Raw genomic sequence first — 13,461 nt, 5'->3', positions numbered from 1 at the left:
ACGTATCTATAGAAAAACATGAAAACAATGAAATTATTGGAGATACATACATACGTACGTACACGTACACATACGTACTGAAACAGAGTTTGTTATCTTTCGTGGTGCTAAATACAACTTTTCCTCCTTATTCCGTTTTCCTTCCATTGTAGCAATCCACAGACGGAAGGGAAACAATAAGGACAGTCAGAGAGAGAGAGAGAGAGAGAGAGAGAAAGAGAGAGAAAGTTTGGGTCACCATGTATCTGTTTAAATTCTTACTTGTAATGTGGGTGTATGTGTTTGTGTGTGTGTAGGGCTCCGCGGTGGCTGTGAGTGTACAGGGTGATGGAGGGCGCCGCTACAATGATGGACAATGGCACAGCATCATAGCAACAAGGCGAGGGGCCGTGGGAACAATCGTTGTAAACAATCAATACAGAGGTAACTCTTCTCATATTCATACTGACCACTATGTGTATCTTTTATAGTGTGTGGGAGTATGAGTGTAAATGCATTTTTTCTCATAAGCATAACCCTTCACTCACTCAGTCTTTCTCCTTTGCTCTCACTCTCCCTTGTTTGCCTTTATACTTTGATTACTTCCTCTCAATTATATTGTCCTTCATTTTATACTAATCCCTTTTTGTTCTCTAAATACACTAATTTAATTTTCACACCACCACCATCATTAGGAAGTGCGTCAGCTTCCAGTGGCAGCACCATCATTGGAGAGAACACAGGGATGTTCATTGGAGGGCTGCCGGAAGACTTGACTTTGCTAAGGGAGGATTCAGGTAAGTCCATTGTCACCCACTCTCTTTAATTATTATTTAGTGATATAGTTTATCATTTCTATCATTTAAATAGATTATATACAGTATGGGCATCTAAACTTGGCAAAGCTTTTAAATTTATTTTAATGTACGTTATTTATTCTCCAAGGAGGAAATGGTATGTTGCCTATTGATCTCCACTCACTCTCAGGTAGGTTAGTGCTACAGCCCTGGATTACATTTTCTCTCCTCCTCAAGTATAATTTGGAAAGGGATATAAACCTTTTAAAGTCTCCTGGGTAACAGATAGGTACCTGCTAGCTCCCTGTCTTCATAGAATTTGTCATAATTCTCATATTCAGGCACTGATACTTGGTAGCTCCTGGCCATTTGTATGATAAGCACTGGATGTCAATTTGCACTGACAACAAAATTGTAACTTCGGCAGCATGGAGTGATTTTCAAGTGACAGTTGTGGTATTAATTCTTGTCGGTCTCAGCAGGTGATGCTCGGCTAGTGCAACAGCGTTTCTCCGGTTGCCTCAGAGACTTGAGTTTTAAGATGACTGACAGCCCGTCAGAGGAATGGAAATCTCTCAACTGGGCAAAAGCCACAAAGAAGGTGGCAGTGTATGAATGCTGGGAGGGATGCCCTATTCAAACTATGGAAGGAGCCCATTTTCTGGGTCATGGTAGGATCCTTTGTTAATTATATAAATGTTTATGAGGATTTTTAGTTAATTTACTTGTTTCACAAGGATAATGCACATTAACATTACTACATGCCACAGAGATTTATGTACATTAAGAGGCAAATTAACAATTGGGGCGGGGCCACCGAGCGCCTTCAAGAGGCCACTGAGTTACTGCCAAATGCTTAGATTGCATAATTTCTAGAGGTTATTTCCAAAGCTAGTTATTTTTATATAGAAATGTGCTCAATAATTTACACATATAAGAAATATACTAATTCAAACAAAGCATAATTTCAATGACCAGTTATGTTTAAATATCACCAGGTCAAACATAACTTGTCATCAGGTAGACAAGCGTGTTTTGCCACTGTTAGTTAGCCAACGTTCACTCATGATGCAGTGAGACAAAGTGGATCGTTTTTTTTAAAGGAAAAAGTGGGAGACGACCCTGCACCAGTAAAAGCTCCAAAGTGTGTGAGGAAATATAACCCTGAATACATTACATTTGGATTAATAATGGCAGGCAGTGTCGAGTGAGGGTAAGCATGATATATATTTTGGGTCATTAAAGCTTACAGATATTTACAGCCCAGTTTATTTTTTCTCTTTTTTTTGTCATGTTTGTTTTTTAGGAAAAAGGTCCAATAACTCCTACTGCGTCGTCCATTGTAGAGAAAATATCTTTCGAGGGCCTTTTTTCACACAGAGACCAATTAACTTATCATCATTATATTTATCAACATGAAACAACAACCTCATTATCAGTAACATCAGCAGCAAGTATCTTAATAAAATATACAGTGTTGCGAGTGCATTAGTGACTAAACATCCACTTGATGTTGTATCTGAACACAGCTCCATTATTGCTTTGTAAAAGGGCCTGCTCAGCCAACCTTTTTTTGCCTGCCACTTTTTTTTTTAAATAAAGGGATACAGACAATCTTCAATATAGCAACATTTGTTGTTTTCATTATTTAGCTCTTGCCTAATAATACATTGGCATGTTGTTTGCAATTATTTGCTTCTTCTTTCAGGTTTCTTGGAGATGGTCAGAGATGTATTCAGTGGAGGACAGGACTTTGACATTTATATGGATTTCAGAACAGACCAGCTCAATGCACTTTTACTCTTTACCTACAACACACAAACTGACGACTATATGCTGGTAAGAAGCACAGACAAATTTAAAACTGAAAATAAAAGTAAAAAATTGCATGACAATAGCTTGTTATTTTTTGTTTATTGGTTAATTGTAGGTGGAGCTGGAAGCCGGCCTCCTGTCGTTTATTCTTGCCACTGAAGGTCACGTGACTGAACTCAGCATGTGGGTGGGGCTTAGCTACTGTGATGGAGACTGGAAACCACTTTCATTGGCGAAACGTGGCTCGCTTATTTCTGCAGCAGTCAATGACTGGGCAGAGGAGACAAGGGGAGCAGGAGAGCCAGTGAGGCTGATAGTTGATTCGCCATTATACTTGGGGGGCGTGCCAATGGAGCTCATACATCCTGCTCTGGACAGCCGAAGTCACAAACACGGTGAGAAAGTAGTATCAGTACTTTTACATCTAAATGGCCCAAATAAGTGTTTAATTGCATTGTTATTGATGCAGTATACACAGGTTATGCAGCTTAACTGGTCAAACTTGGAATTTGCTTCTATGGGGTTAAACAAATGAGAGTATAGGTACTTGCAGGTTTGGTTTACCTTGACCGTAACTTGCCCACGCCACTATCTGGCAAGAGCTGCATTAAATGTAACAACCAGGAGGCATAGTGGTTATACTGGTATTTGCTTGCAGTATGACAACTTTCATTCAAGTTTAAATGCATGACAAATTCAACCTGGAAATGATTTTGGAAGATGATAGTGCTTATTCGGACAATATAAAATGTAAAATAGAGACAAGTATTTCCGAAAGTTTTCAGAAATATGTACTCTTCTCACACTCTCCCTCCCTTTCTCCTGTTTTTTTTCTTTCCCTTCTTCTACTCTCTTTCTCTTCTCCTTTCCTCCTTCACAGGCCTTGGAGGTTGCATAAGGGGTCTTACCATACGAAGTGATGAAACAAACCCTCCTGTCAGTCAAAGTGTTAATCTCTCTGTTGCCTCCCGCCGTTCTGTTAGAGTCTACTTAGACGGCTGTCCCACCAGTGAAATCCGGTACAACTGCAGAGGAAACGATTCAGTATTGGTGTATAGTGGGAGGAAGACACGAGCCACAGATTATAGCCTACAGCCTTTCACTGGTAACGATGCACAGTATATATTTAGTATGCTAGTAAACTAACCTAAAAACTAGCCTAAAAACTCTGACATGCTGTCAATGCATTTTTTTTTTTACATTTCAGTAATATATCTTCCTTTGACATCAAACAAACAATAGAAAGAACAGGGCATGATACTCCAGTCTCTGTTGCAACAGTCAATTAAATGATGACATTTAATCAAAGGAGCACCAAAGTCAATCTGCAAACAGCAATCAAGCTTATTACTAAAGGACAGTTAATATTAAGAATTATACATTTATAAAAGTTGTCCCTTGGCGTATGTTGTACAGATTGTGAAGCCCCTTAATGACAATTTGTGATTTGTTATGTTGGGCTATTCAAATTGAGTTAAATACTGACTGGGAGGTTGCATCGGAAATATATCTTTTAAACAAATACTTGGAAGTATTATTATCTATTTAATATGTCAGATAATTATTAATCAAATTAATATTACTCATCATAATCCATGATTTCCTGTTTATTGTTAACAAATAACACATTTTCCAATGTATGAACATTCTTGTGCGTAGGTGTATATTGATAACATTTTTTATTAGCGAGGTATCATGATTGATATTGATTTTAGGTGATTTTAGAACGTGTGATGTCTTTTTTTGTGCATATAACCTTTCTTTAAATGTAATCTGTTTCTCCCCTGTCCCATGTGCCTCCCAAACCCTTCCCCCTATGTGAAAACACACGCATGTACACCTTTCAAGAGTACTTGTACAGGTTTGTGGCCTTGGCTGCGGGAGGTTGGGCGGCGGGACCTTGGCAGAGAGTACGCAGCCGTAGCAAAGGTAAAACATCGCTCTTTATTCAGCAGTAGTTGGTGTGCTTTTCTATGTATTATCAGACCAATATGTTTACAGCCAGATATTATTATATCACTACAGTAATAAACACTCACACGTATGTATTGCATCATGCACCCGACTCATACAAGCGTTATTGCCGTACACAAGCACAGGACACATTGTACACAGTATCTGCAACAGTATCATAGTTTCTTTCTATCTGATACTCTCAAATAATATGAGGAAAATAACAAGGCCTGAGGCGTGTGTGTGCCTGTGTGTGTGTGTGCGTGTGTGTGTGTGTGCTCTATGTATGGTCCTTCAATGTGCTGTGTAATTTGCAAGGTCACGAACAAATGTTTGATTTTAATCTGATTGACTGCAACTGACATCTTTTACTTGATACCATTTGGTATGTTCCACAAAGAGTAAATATTAGGGCTGTTCTCGATACTCAAACAGTGATATGATTTTGTTGATTCACTAATCAGTTAATTTAATCGACAGATATGTAAAACTGAGTTTCTCCACAAAGAATCATGCAAAAGCACCACTTTAAATGTTGTGTTTCCCAGAGATGTGTTCATAAGCTTCTTGGAAATAGGTAATTGACTCTTCAATTCAATTTATTTTGTATAGACCCAAATCACAAATTTGCCTTAGAGGACTTTTCAATCTGTACACATACAACATTTTAGTTGACTAAGGCAAACATGCAGGCCTAGTAAGTATTCCCTCCTGTTGACATTGTTCTCTAGTGTTTCCCTTTATTCCTAAGAGGTTTTGGATGTAAAGCCATGACTATGTTGTACAATATGTGAGACTTATCCGAAGCCAGTTATATTGCATGTGCCTGACGGTATGAGAGATTGATAAAGCCTCTATAAAGGGCATCCCAGTAAAAGGCTGTTAACCCAGAATGGCCTGTGTGGTCCCTTGTGTAATATAAAGCTGCTCGTTAGTAGCGAACAATACACTGGTAAGTCTCAGTATACCATGCTATGACCAGAGAGGGGAAGGAAGGAGAGTGAGGAAGGAAGTGCTAAAAACATTAAGAACTGAAGGGGAGGAGGATGGAGGACAAGGTCTGAGAGGAAAGGAGGGAGGAGAGAGGAAGTCTACAAAAAAGGGAAGGGGGGAGGACGGAGGGGGGGGGAGCACACAGCAACGTGAGAAAAACAGGAAGAAGGGAGGGAGGGGGCTGGACCATCCTGAACTACTGAGAGTGTCAGAGAGAGAAAGAAGGGGAGTGCTACCGAGAAGGAGGAAGGCTGATTGCTGTGAAATATAGCCCAGAATGAATGGCTGGCTGTATTAAATCAGTGCTGAAAAAGTTACTACTCTCATAAATACTATTTATGCTAATGGTGAGGTATGATTTACTGGGCCTATTAAAACACTGAGAGATGAGGGATGCTTTTACTTTAACCTTATGTGCTCTCGACCTGTTGTTTTGCTTTTTCTCTTTTATTTTTTCCCTTTTTGCTTATATTTGATATATCTTTCTTTTGACATTTGTTCTGCCTGGCCTACATTATTTCTTTGTTTCTTTTATCTTTGATTCTCTTATTTGCTTTATTATGTATTGCTTACTTTAATTGGAGTATCTGGTTGTGATATTTATTTATTCTGCTGCTTACATTTATGTATCTCTTTTCTTGTCTTGATCCACATTGTTTTGCTCTCGACAGTCTCCTCTCATCTTGACTCATTTTGCTTCTCTCTTGCTTTCTCTCTGTCTCTCTCTGTAGTACCGAGTTCTGTACTGCCTCCCACCACAGTGCAGAGCTTGAATGGCTTCAGTGCCAAGGTGAGCTGGGTGCCACCCACTGGGGACATCAGAGGGCTGATTGATAGATATGAGTTGAAGGCCTACAATAGAGATCAGCCAGAGGTACTACCTGCCAAAGCCATGTATTTGGCTAATGGAAATTTCACAGGTAAAACACATACAAACCGTTGATAGTATAAATGATATTGACATGCAGTACATATTCAATATATACATTTTGTTGAGATACTTAAACATGTTGTCAAATTACACGTAAGGTCCCAACAAATCAAATACAAGGAGAGCTAACTATTTTCTGAAAAACAGAAATAACTGGATTTTGCTCAGTAAGAGCCAGGCAGGCATCACAGCCGCCTCATGTGAAACATGCATATTTTATGCTGAATTTAACTTAACTTGCAGTCGTTGTTCTGTTAACTTATTGTACCTGCTTTCTTGCCTCCTTCTATTGAGACCTGCCTTTTGACGCTTACTAAAAACACATTCACACTGCCCTTTTCACTCACTTTCCTTCTTGTTTTTCATACAAACACACATGCACACACACACACACACGCGCACACACACACACACGGTCCCAGGCAACCCTGTTAATGTCTTCTTGGCAAGTCCCCAGCTTTAGGAGACTGTCTTCATTTGGAACAAGACACTCAGGACTACCCCAATGATGTCATACCCTGGCATTGCTCCTTTTTCTCTCTACCTCTCTCTGTTGCTCACTTTTCGATCTTTCCCCACTTCATCTTTTATGATGATGATGATGTCTGCGTCCCCTGCTGCTATTCGTCCCTCCTCTCATCCACTCTGCCATGTCTCCAGGCAAATATGAAGATGAGCTCTCTGTCTCCGTCTTTCTCAGTGTCTCTCTCGGTGCTCCTCATTCCCTCCCTCTCTCTTTGCCAGACATTAAGTCCACCATGATAAGGCTTCTTGTTAATTTATGATGGCCTCGACACCTGACTGCAGAATTACACCAACGGCGAAAAAATACAGAAAGCAAATGAGGGTGTAATGGCAGCGGAGTGGGGCCCTGGCCCCTAATTGAATTAAAAGACATGGGTAACAGAGAGAGAAAGAAGAAAGACAAGTACAGGTTGACTGGACACAGAGGGTGAGGAGGTTTAAAGGAGGAGGAAGAGAAGAGGGGGGATCTAAAAGAGTGACTCAATAAATACAGAAAGGAGTGGAGAGGGCAGACGGCTAGGACAAAAAACATCAGACAGAGACAACCGAAGCCTTACAATTAGAACACTCTCCTTGTGTGCCAAGCCCAGCAGGTTTGCTTAGCAACAGTGGCACAGGGAAATAAGTAAAGCATTTAAATTGCACCATTGAAGAAGATTGATACATACTTTAGTAACAACAGTTTCCAACACACACTAAAAGGAGACAGTTAAAAGTATGAGGCGGGGTTGGAACAAAGGAGTGTTAAAGGATACGTTCACATCTTAAAACAGTACTCACTTATATGAGCGTTGCAAAAATGCACTCTTAAGTTCACCTAATATGAGGAAAGGTTGAGCGGTGTTAAAGAGTCTTTTTTTATATACAATTCCTCTACTTGTTTGCTCTGCCTCACTCTCTGTCTGACATGTTCATTCGCTCCTCTTCTCCAGGTGTGCTGCCGGGTCTCACTCCATCCACTCGATACATTATCACTGTAAGCGCCTGTAGTCCTGTTGGCTGCACTGAGAGTCTTCTTAATGACAATGGTGATGATAATGATTCGAGATCGAGCCTCACAACCCCGGAGGAAGGTAAGGCTGTAAAGCACACACACACACACACACACACACACACACACACACACACACACACACACACACACACACACACACATCCATACACCCATGGACATAACTTTTCCATTCCTAACCAGTTGCATTCATTTATGAATGTTTCTGCATCTGGGCACACACAGACACACTTATAAACACACTTAGCTCTCATCCTATCTCCTGAGGGATTTTAGCTCTTAAAAAGAGAGAGGAAGAAAGTGAAGACAAGACAGAGGGACAAGTCATAATGGAATAAAAAAGAAAGAGGTGGGAGAAGAAGTAAGATGGCTGGATTGGACAAGACACAAAATGATGAATGAAGAGAATAAAGCACATTGCAACTGAGTGAAAGGCAGATTATACAAAGTAACATTTTTCTTATCTGGGAGGTCATGGTGGGAAGATTACATGTATAAGGAAAGAAGAAGTGGAAGAGGAAATGAGAGATTTTTCTTCATATGTTAGTCGCTATTCATCTGTGTTGGACTAACTGGCCTTGTTGGGCAGATAATGTGACGGCAGGGGTCAGTGCAGAGACGGCAAAAATCAATCTGAAGTAAAAGGAGAAAAACAGATTACTGTATTGATTCTCACTGAACGCAGAGTTAAGACACTGAACCATGTTAGGAAGACCGGACAAAGAACTTATTTATAACTCTGTTTCGCCAAAGACTATTTTTCAAACTCTCATATAGACACATTTTTACTCAGTTCTCCGTGAACAAGCCGAGAACATTTTGTTCACCTTCTTCACTAGATCAAGGAGCATAAAATCATAAAGTTTCCTCTCTAGTCACTGCAGTGTTTTGAGAACTATTTCCAAAATGTGTCAATCTATAGCATCCTGTAAAATGTAATTAAAGGCTTGAATTAAATTAGGCTTTCATTTTCATATCTGTAGCATCTGATATTAAATAATGTTAACTTGTTAACTGCCAATATGAATAGTTTATTTCATTGTTTATTTTTAAAATAGTAATATATTAATGTTGATAATGTGTTGCGTTTTTGCCTTTCTAAAACTAGTTTTCATTGTCAGGAAATATTAACCCTACTGAATTTCAAATAAAACAAACAAGTGGTTGGAGATCCTTGCCGAAAAGAATAAAAGATGGGGAAGTTCTCCAGCCCAAACTAAAGTATTAAACAAACTAAAATAACAAAAACCCATCAGTCTCACCCAGAAACGAGGAAGAGAGACGATTGAGAGCACCAGAAGGGGCGAAAGAGAGAGAGAAAAAAAAGCCTACAACCGGTGTTCCATATGGCACGCACAAATAACTTTTAACAATTCTATGTTCAATATAAAGTAGTAAGTTTATATTGAAACAGGGAAAACAAGGTGTTGGAAATATGGATAACTACTCCTTAAAAACAAGTAATTCGATTTTTCTCTAATTTCAGCTCCAGATGTTGTCTCTCCTCCAGCTGCAGTCTCTTCCCCTTCAGCCCTCTATATTACCTGGGAACCCCCCGCAAGGTAATACACAGCCTCACCTTCCATTCTCACATCCAAATCAAACCAAATGTCAGGTTGCTTTTTACACATAAAAAATAGCATGATAAATATCTAACATAATAATATTACCCTAATTGAACATTTTTGTTCCAATCATAGGCCCAATGGAGGCATTACAGCATACCTCCTCTATCACAACAACCAAATGGTCTACAGGGGGAAGGAGCAACAAAACAACATCACTGGTAAAAAGAAGCGAGAGAGAAAGTGTGTACTTGTTTGTGCGTGTTGTAGTGTTCGTGTGACTGTAGAGCTATGGGACCTCGGTGTAAAGAGAAGGGGAAGAGTGAAGAAAAGCAAAATGGAGTGGGGGATTAGCATTTGAAAAAGGAAAGAGCATCTCAGTCCTCACCAAGGGAATAGCACTTTGAAAAAGAGCGCTAAACACACACACACACACACACACACACACACACACACACACACACGCGCACACACACACACACACACACACACACACACACACACACACACACATGAAAATGAAGCAGCAGAGAGACAAAGAACACTAAACATTAGCACACATGCATACTGTACACACAATTATTTTGTGTCAATAAAAAGACTTAAAGAAGGTATGAAACACATGTCACACCACTGAGACTAAAGTGCTGCACCAGGATATGAATACAGTAGATACACAAACTCTCATTAGAACATATGCTGACAAAAAGAATGTGGGCAGGTACACAGACTCACAAACACAGGAGAGTCATTCTATATGCCATTTTATATGAGCAAAATAGATTAAAACTCATTTTGATTTTACACACACACACACACGTACACATGGTTAGCAAAACATCACACTGCCCAACGGTGTATGTGTGTCCTCGTTAGTTAATGAATGCATGAGAGCACATATCATCCATGCTGGGTTAATAATGCAGAGTGTCTGATGTTCGCAGTGATTGGAAGGATTATGGACGTTGTAATTATACAGTATGTGCAAGAATAGATTGCGTTACAGAGAGTGAGATTGCCACAGTGAGACAGATGGAGAACAGTTTTGAGGCAAAGATGGACTCTGAAAGAGAAACAACGATTCAGAAACGGAGCTAAAAGGAGAGAGAGAGATACACTGAGCAATGATTCTGGAAAAAAAAGACAGAGTTCAGGGATTTGGAGTTAAATGAGGGTTAAATCTCATCGCAATAACAAGCAATCTACATCAAGGGTGTTGAGCCATAAATTGTACTGAGCCATCATTGTGTTTGTACTTACTGTCATGCCTCTCTGTGTCCTGCTGTCTTGCTGTATGTGTGTGTGTGTTTCAGGTCTTGGTGTCTATTCCACCCATGTCTTGGTACTGAGTGCATGCACTTCAGTGGGCTGCACCAACAGTTCACAAGTTACTATGCTGACCTCTCAGCTTCCTCCAGGACCCTTACACACACCAACTCTTACCCTGCTTGACTCACGGACTATTCTGGTGGAGTAAGTGAGCACACACACACACACACACACACACACACACACACACACACACACACACACACACGTTTACATGGGTTGTCCATATGTTAATACACAAACTCGCAAGGACCGTTTAGGTAAGAGAGAGAAAGTGAGTGTTCACTGTTTCAGCATTACTGGAAAGGACATGGTAAGAATACAAGTGGTTCAAGGAATGTTATAGCTTTTCATTCTATTTTTCATATGTTGAGCCTGTGTAAAATACAAAGAGCGAGGGGGCGACAGAGCCAGTGACCTTCTGCAGTTGTGTTTACCGTGCAGAATATTCTTATGTACTTGACCTTCCACCTCCAGAGGGAGGGGACAGAGGAAGATAGATCTCTGCACTTTTTCCATCAAGCTTATGTGCAAATGTTCCTGTTTTTTGTGTGTGCGAGTAAGTTAGAGTCGATCTGCGTGAAAGCCATTAGTGTCCTGACTGTCACTTACAGTGGGACTCACCGCAGGAGGGCACAGACCCACTAACACACACATATCCACACACACTTAAACAATGGACGGAGGGTAAGTGTACGGACAGAGAAGGAGTAATATGAAAGCTCACAGTGTCTAATGGTGAATGTGTGTGGTTAAGATGCAATGATGTTGGTAATGATCAATTATCTTGGATAAGCAGCGCACATTTAAACATACTGCACACAAGCATATCTGCGTGAATGCACTGTAGGAGCAGTTTAGCCTCATTCATAAATACTTTTAATATATAATCATTTGAAGGGATACATAATTGATAATACCTGATATCTGATCCACAAAACATGCACTGGTTTCCTCTCATTTACCTGATATCAGGGTTGATCCTAAATTGAATCAACCATGTGTAAAAGGAATGGGAGGCAATGGGAACTGTAGGAAAATATGCTTCTAAAGCAAAACTATACAACAGTCTGTAAGACAAATAATTATGTGGGAGCAATGTTTGAAAGTTGTTTAAGTGTTTAAGTTAACTGAACTAGTTTAATAGTGTATGTATATCAGTTTACCAGTGGTTCTGATCACATGTGCATTTTTCTCTGAACCAGCATTATATTTATTTTAATAATAATTATATTAATAGTTTGTACATGCACACTAGTTAAAATCATCTCCTGTTATTTGGGGCAAATCATTGCTGTCATTCCATACAAAGTAAACAAACATATTCATTTTAGAAACATGTAGTCTATAGACGGTTGACAGCAAGACAAAACAATGATGTAATATCATCCATGAGAGTGTGCTGGGATTTGTATCCTAGTCTTTAAAAAGCCTTTAAAATGTGTTTCAGCTATATATACACCAGGTGTGGGAAGGCTATGTATTGCCTTGTTAGCACATTGGTAATAGGAAGAGGTTGAGAGTTCATACTTGGTCAATACCTCTCTATTGTGTCTGTGAGAAAAGCTGAGAGAGAGAGTGAGTGATTGAGAGAGAAAGAGAGTGTGAGAGAGAGAGAGAGAGAGAGAGAGAGAGAGAGAGAGAGAGAGAGAGAGAAGGGTATATCTACTGAAAATTATGTGAAGAAAGAGATATTTTGTGAGTTTGAAGGGAAAGAAAGGAGGGAAATATTTAATGTGGGTGTGTGCGCGTGCGTGTGCGTGTGCGTGTGTGTGTGTGTGTGTGTGTGTGTGTGTGTGTGTGTGTGCGTGTGTGTGTGTGTGTGTGTGCGCACGCGTGTCTGTGAGAAGGGTTGAGGGTGAGAGACTGTGAGAAAGGTTGAGGAAGGCTGCAGGATGCGAACAGAACTATATCAGCAGATTTATCCCTGACCTCATCTAACACTACCTGACACAAAAGCGTTCATACACAAACGCAGACACAACTGGAAAAATACTCACACTGAGAGGCGTGTGCACAGTCACAAATATTTCAAAAACCTGATGGGACACTTGAGAATAAAGGTACATTTTATTAACTAAAACAACAATCTTATTTATTTTTTTATTCCAGCTTGTTTACCTTGTCTGTGTTTTTTAATAGTCCATACTTTAATGTGTTGTCAGTCATTATTAAATAGTTGCCAATGTAGTTTTTTTGAGTGTGAAACAGAAAGGTGGGAGTGAGGGAAGGGTCAGGAGAAAGGTTGTCACGTCATAGATTGTGAAGCAGAATTTGAACCTATTGCATTTCAACCACATGGTTTTCAATGTAATGTGCTGAGAAATAACTTGTCTGTTTCACACTAATTCCATAACGTTTTTAAAAACAATGATTTTTAAAAACCATTACCAACGTGAATTATATTACAGATTATTACAACTCCCCTTTGATTTAGTTTTTCAAAAGTGGACATACATCACTCTGTCAATCGATAGCATATAAATCTTATAATAAATGTGATAGATTAGCCACAGTGGCTAATTGTGTGCTAACACACACTCATCAGTCATTCAAAAACTG

The 13,461-nt window shown here is 39.7% G+C and overlaps 1 protein-coding gene across 1 annotated transcript in view; it reads left to right on the top strand.

The window, feature by feature from the left end:
* The window catches only part of ush2a (Usher syndrome 2A (autosomal recessive, mild)), a 191,107-nt gene that overhangs the window by 73,085 nt on the left and 104,561 nt on the right, over positions 1 to 13,461 (top strand). Inside the window, exons 29-40 of the mRNA XM_079217420.1 lie at positions 297 to 423; positions 675 to 776; positions 1,259 to 1,447; positions 2,485 to 2,615; positions 2,707 to 2,986; positions 3,472 to 3,696; positions 4,440 to 4,520; positions 6,269 to 6,457; positions 7,926 to 8,066; positions 9,492 to 9,567; positions 9,706 to 9,791; positions 10,884 to 11,043. Coding sequence (XP_079073546.1) covers positions 297 to 423; positions 675 to 776; positions 1,259 to 1,447; positions 2,485 to 2,615; positions 2,707 to 2,986; positions 3,472 to 3,696; positions 4,440 to 4,520; positions 6,269 to 6,457; positions 7,926 to 8,066; positions 9,492 to 9,567; positions 9,706 to 9,791; positions 10,884 to 11,043 — 1,787 coding nt within the window. The remainder of the gene's footprint in view (positions 1 to 296; positions 424 to 674; positions 777 to 1,258; positions 1,448 to 2,484; positions 2,616 to 2,706; positions 2,987 to 3,471; positions 3,697 to 4,439; positions 4,521 to 6,268; positions 6,458 to 7,925; positions 8,067 to 9,491; positions 9,568 to 9,705; positions 9,792 to 10,883; positions 11,044 to 13,461) is intronic.

The sequence above is a fragment of the Taurulus bubalis genome, assembly GCF_910589615.1.
Source record: "Taurulus bubalis genome assembly, chromosome: 4".
NCBI lineage: Eukaryota > Metazoa > Chordata > Actinopteri > Perciformes > Cottidae > Taurulus > Taurulus bubalis.
This window is presented reverse-complemented; position numbering and strand designations above follow the sequence as displayed.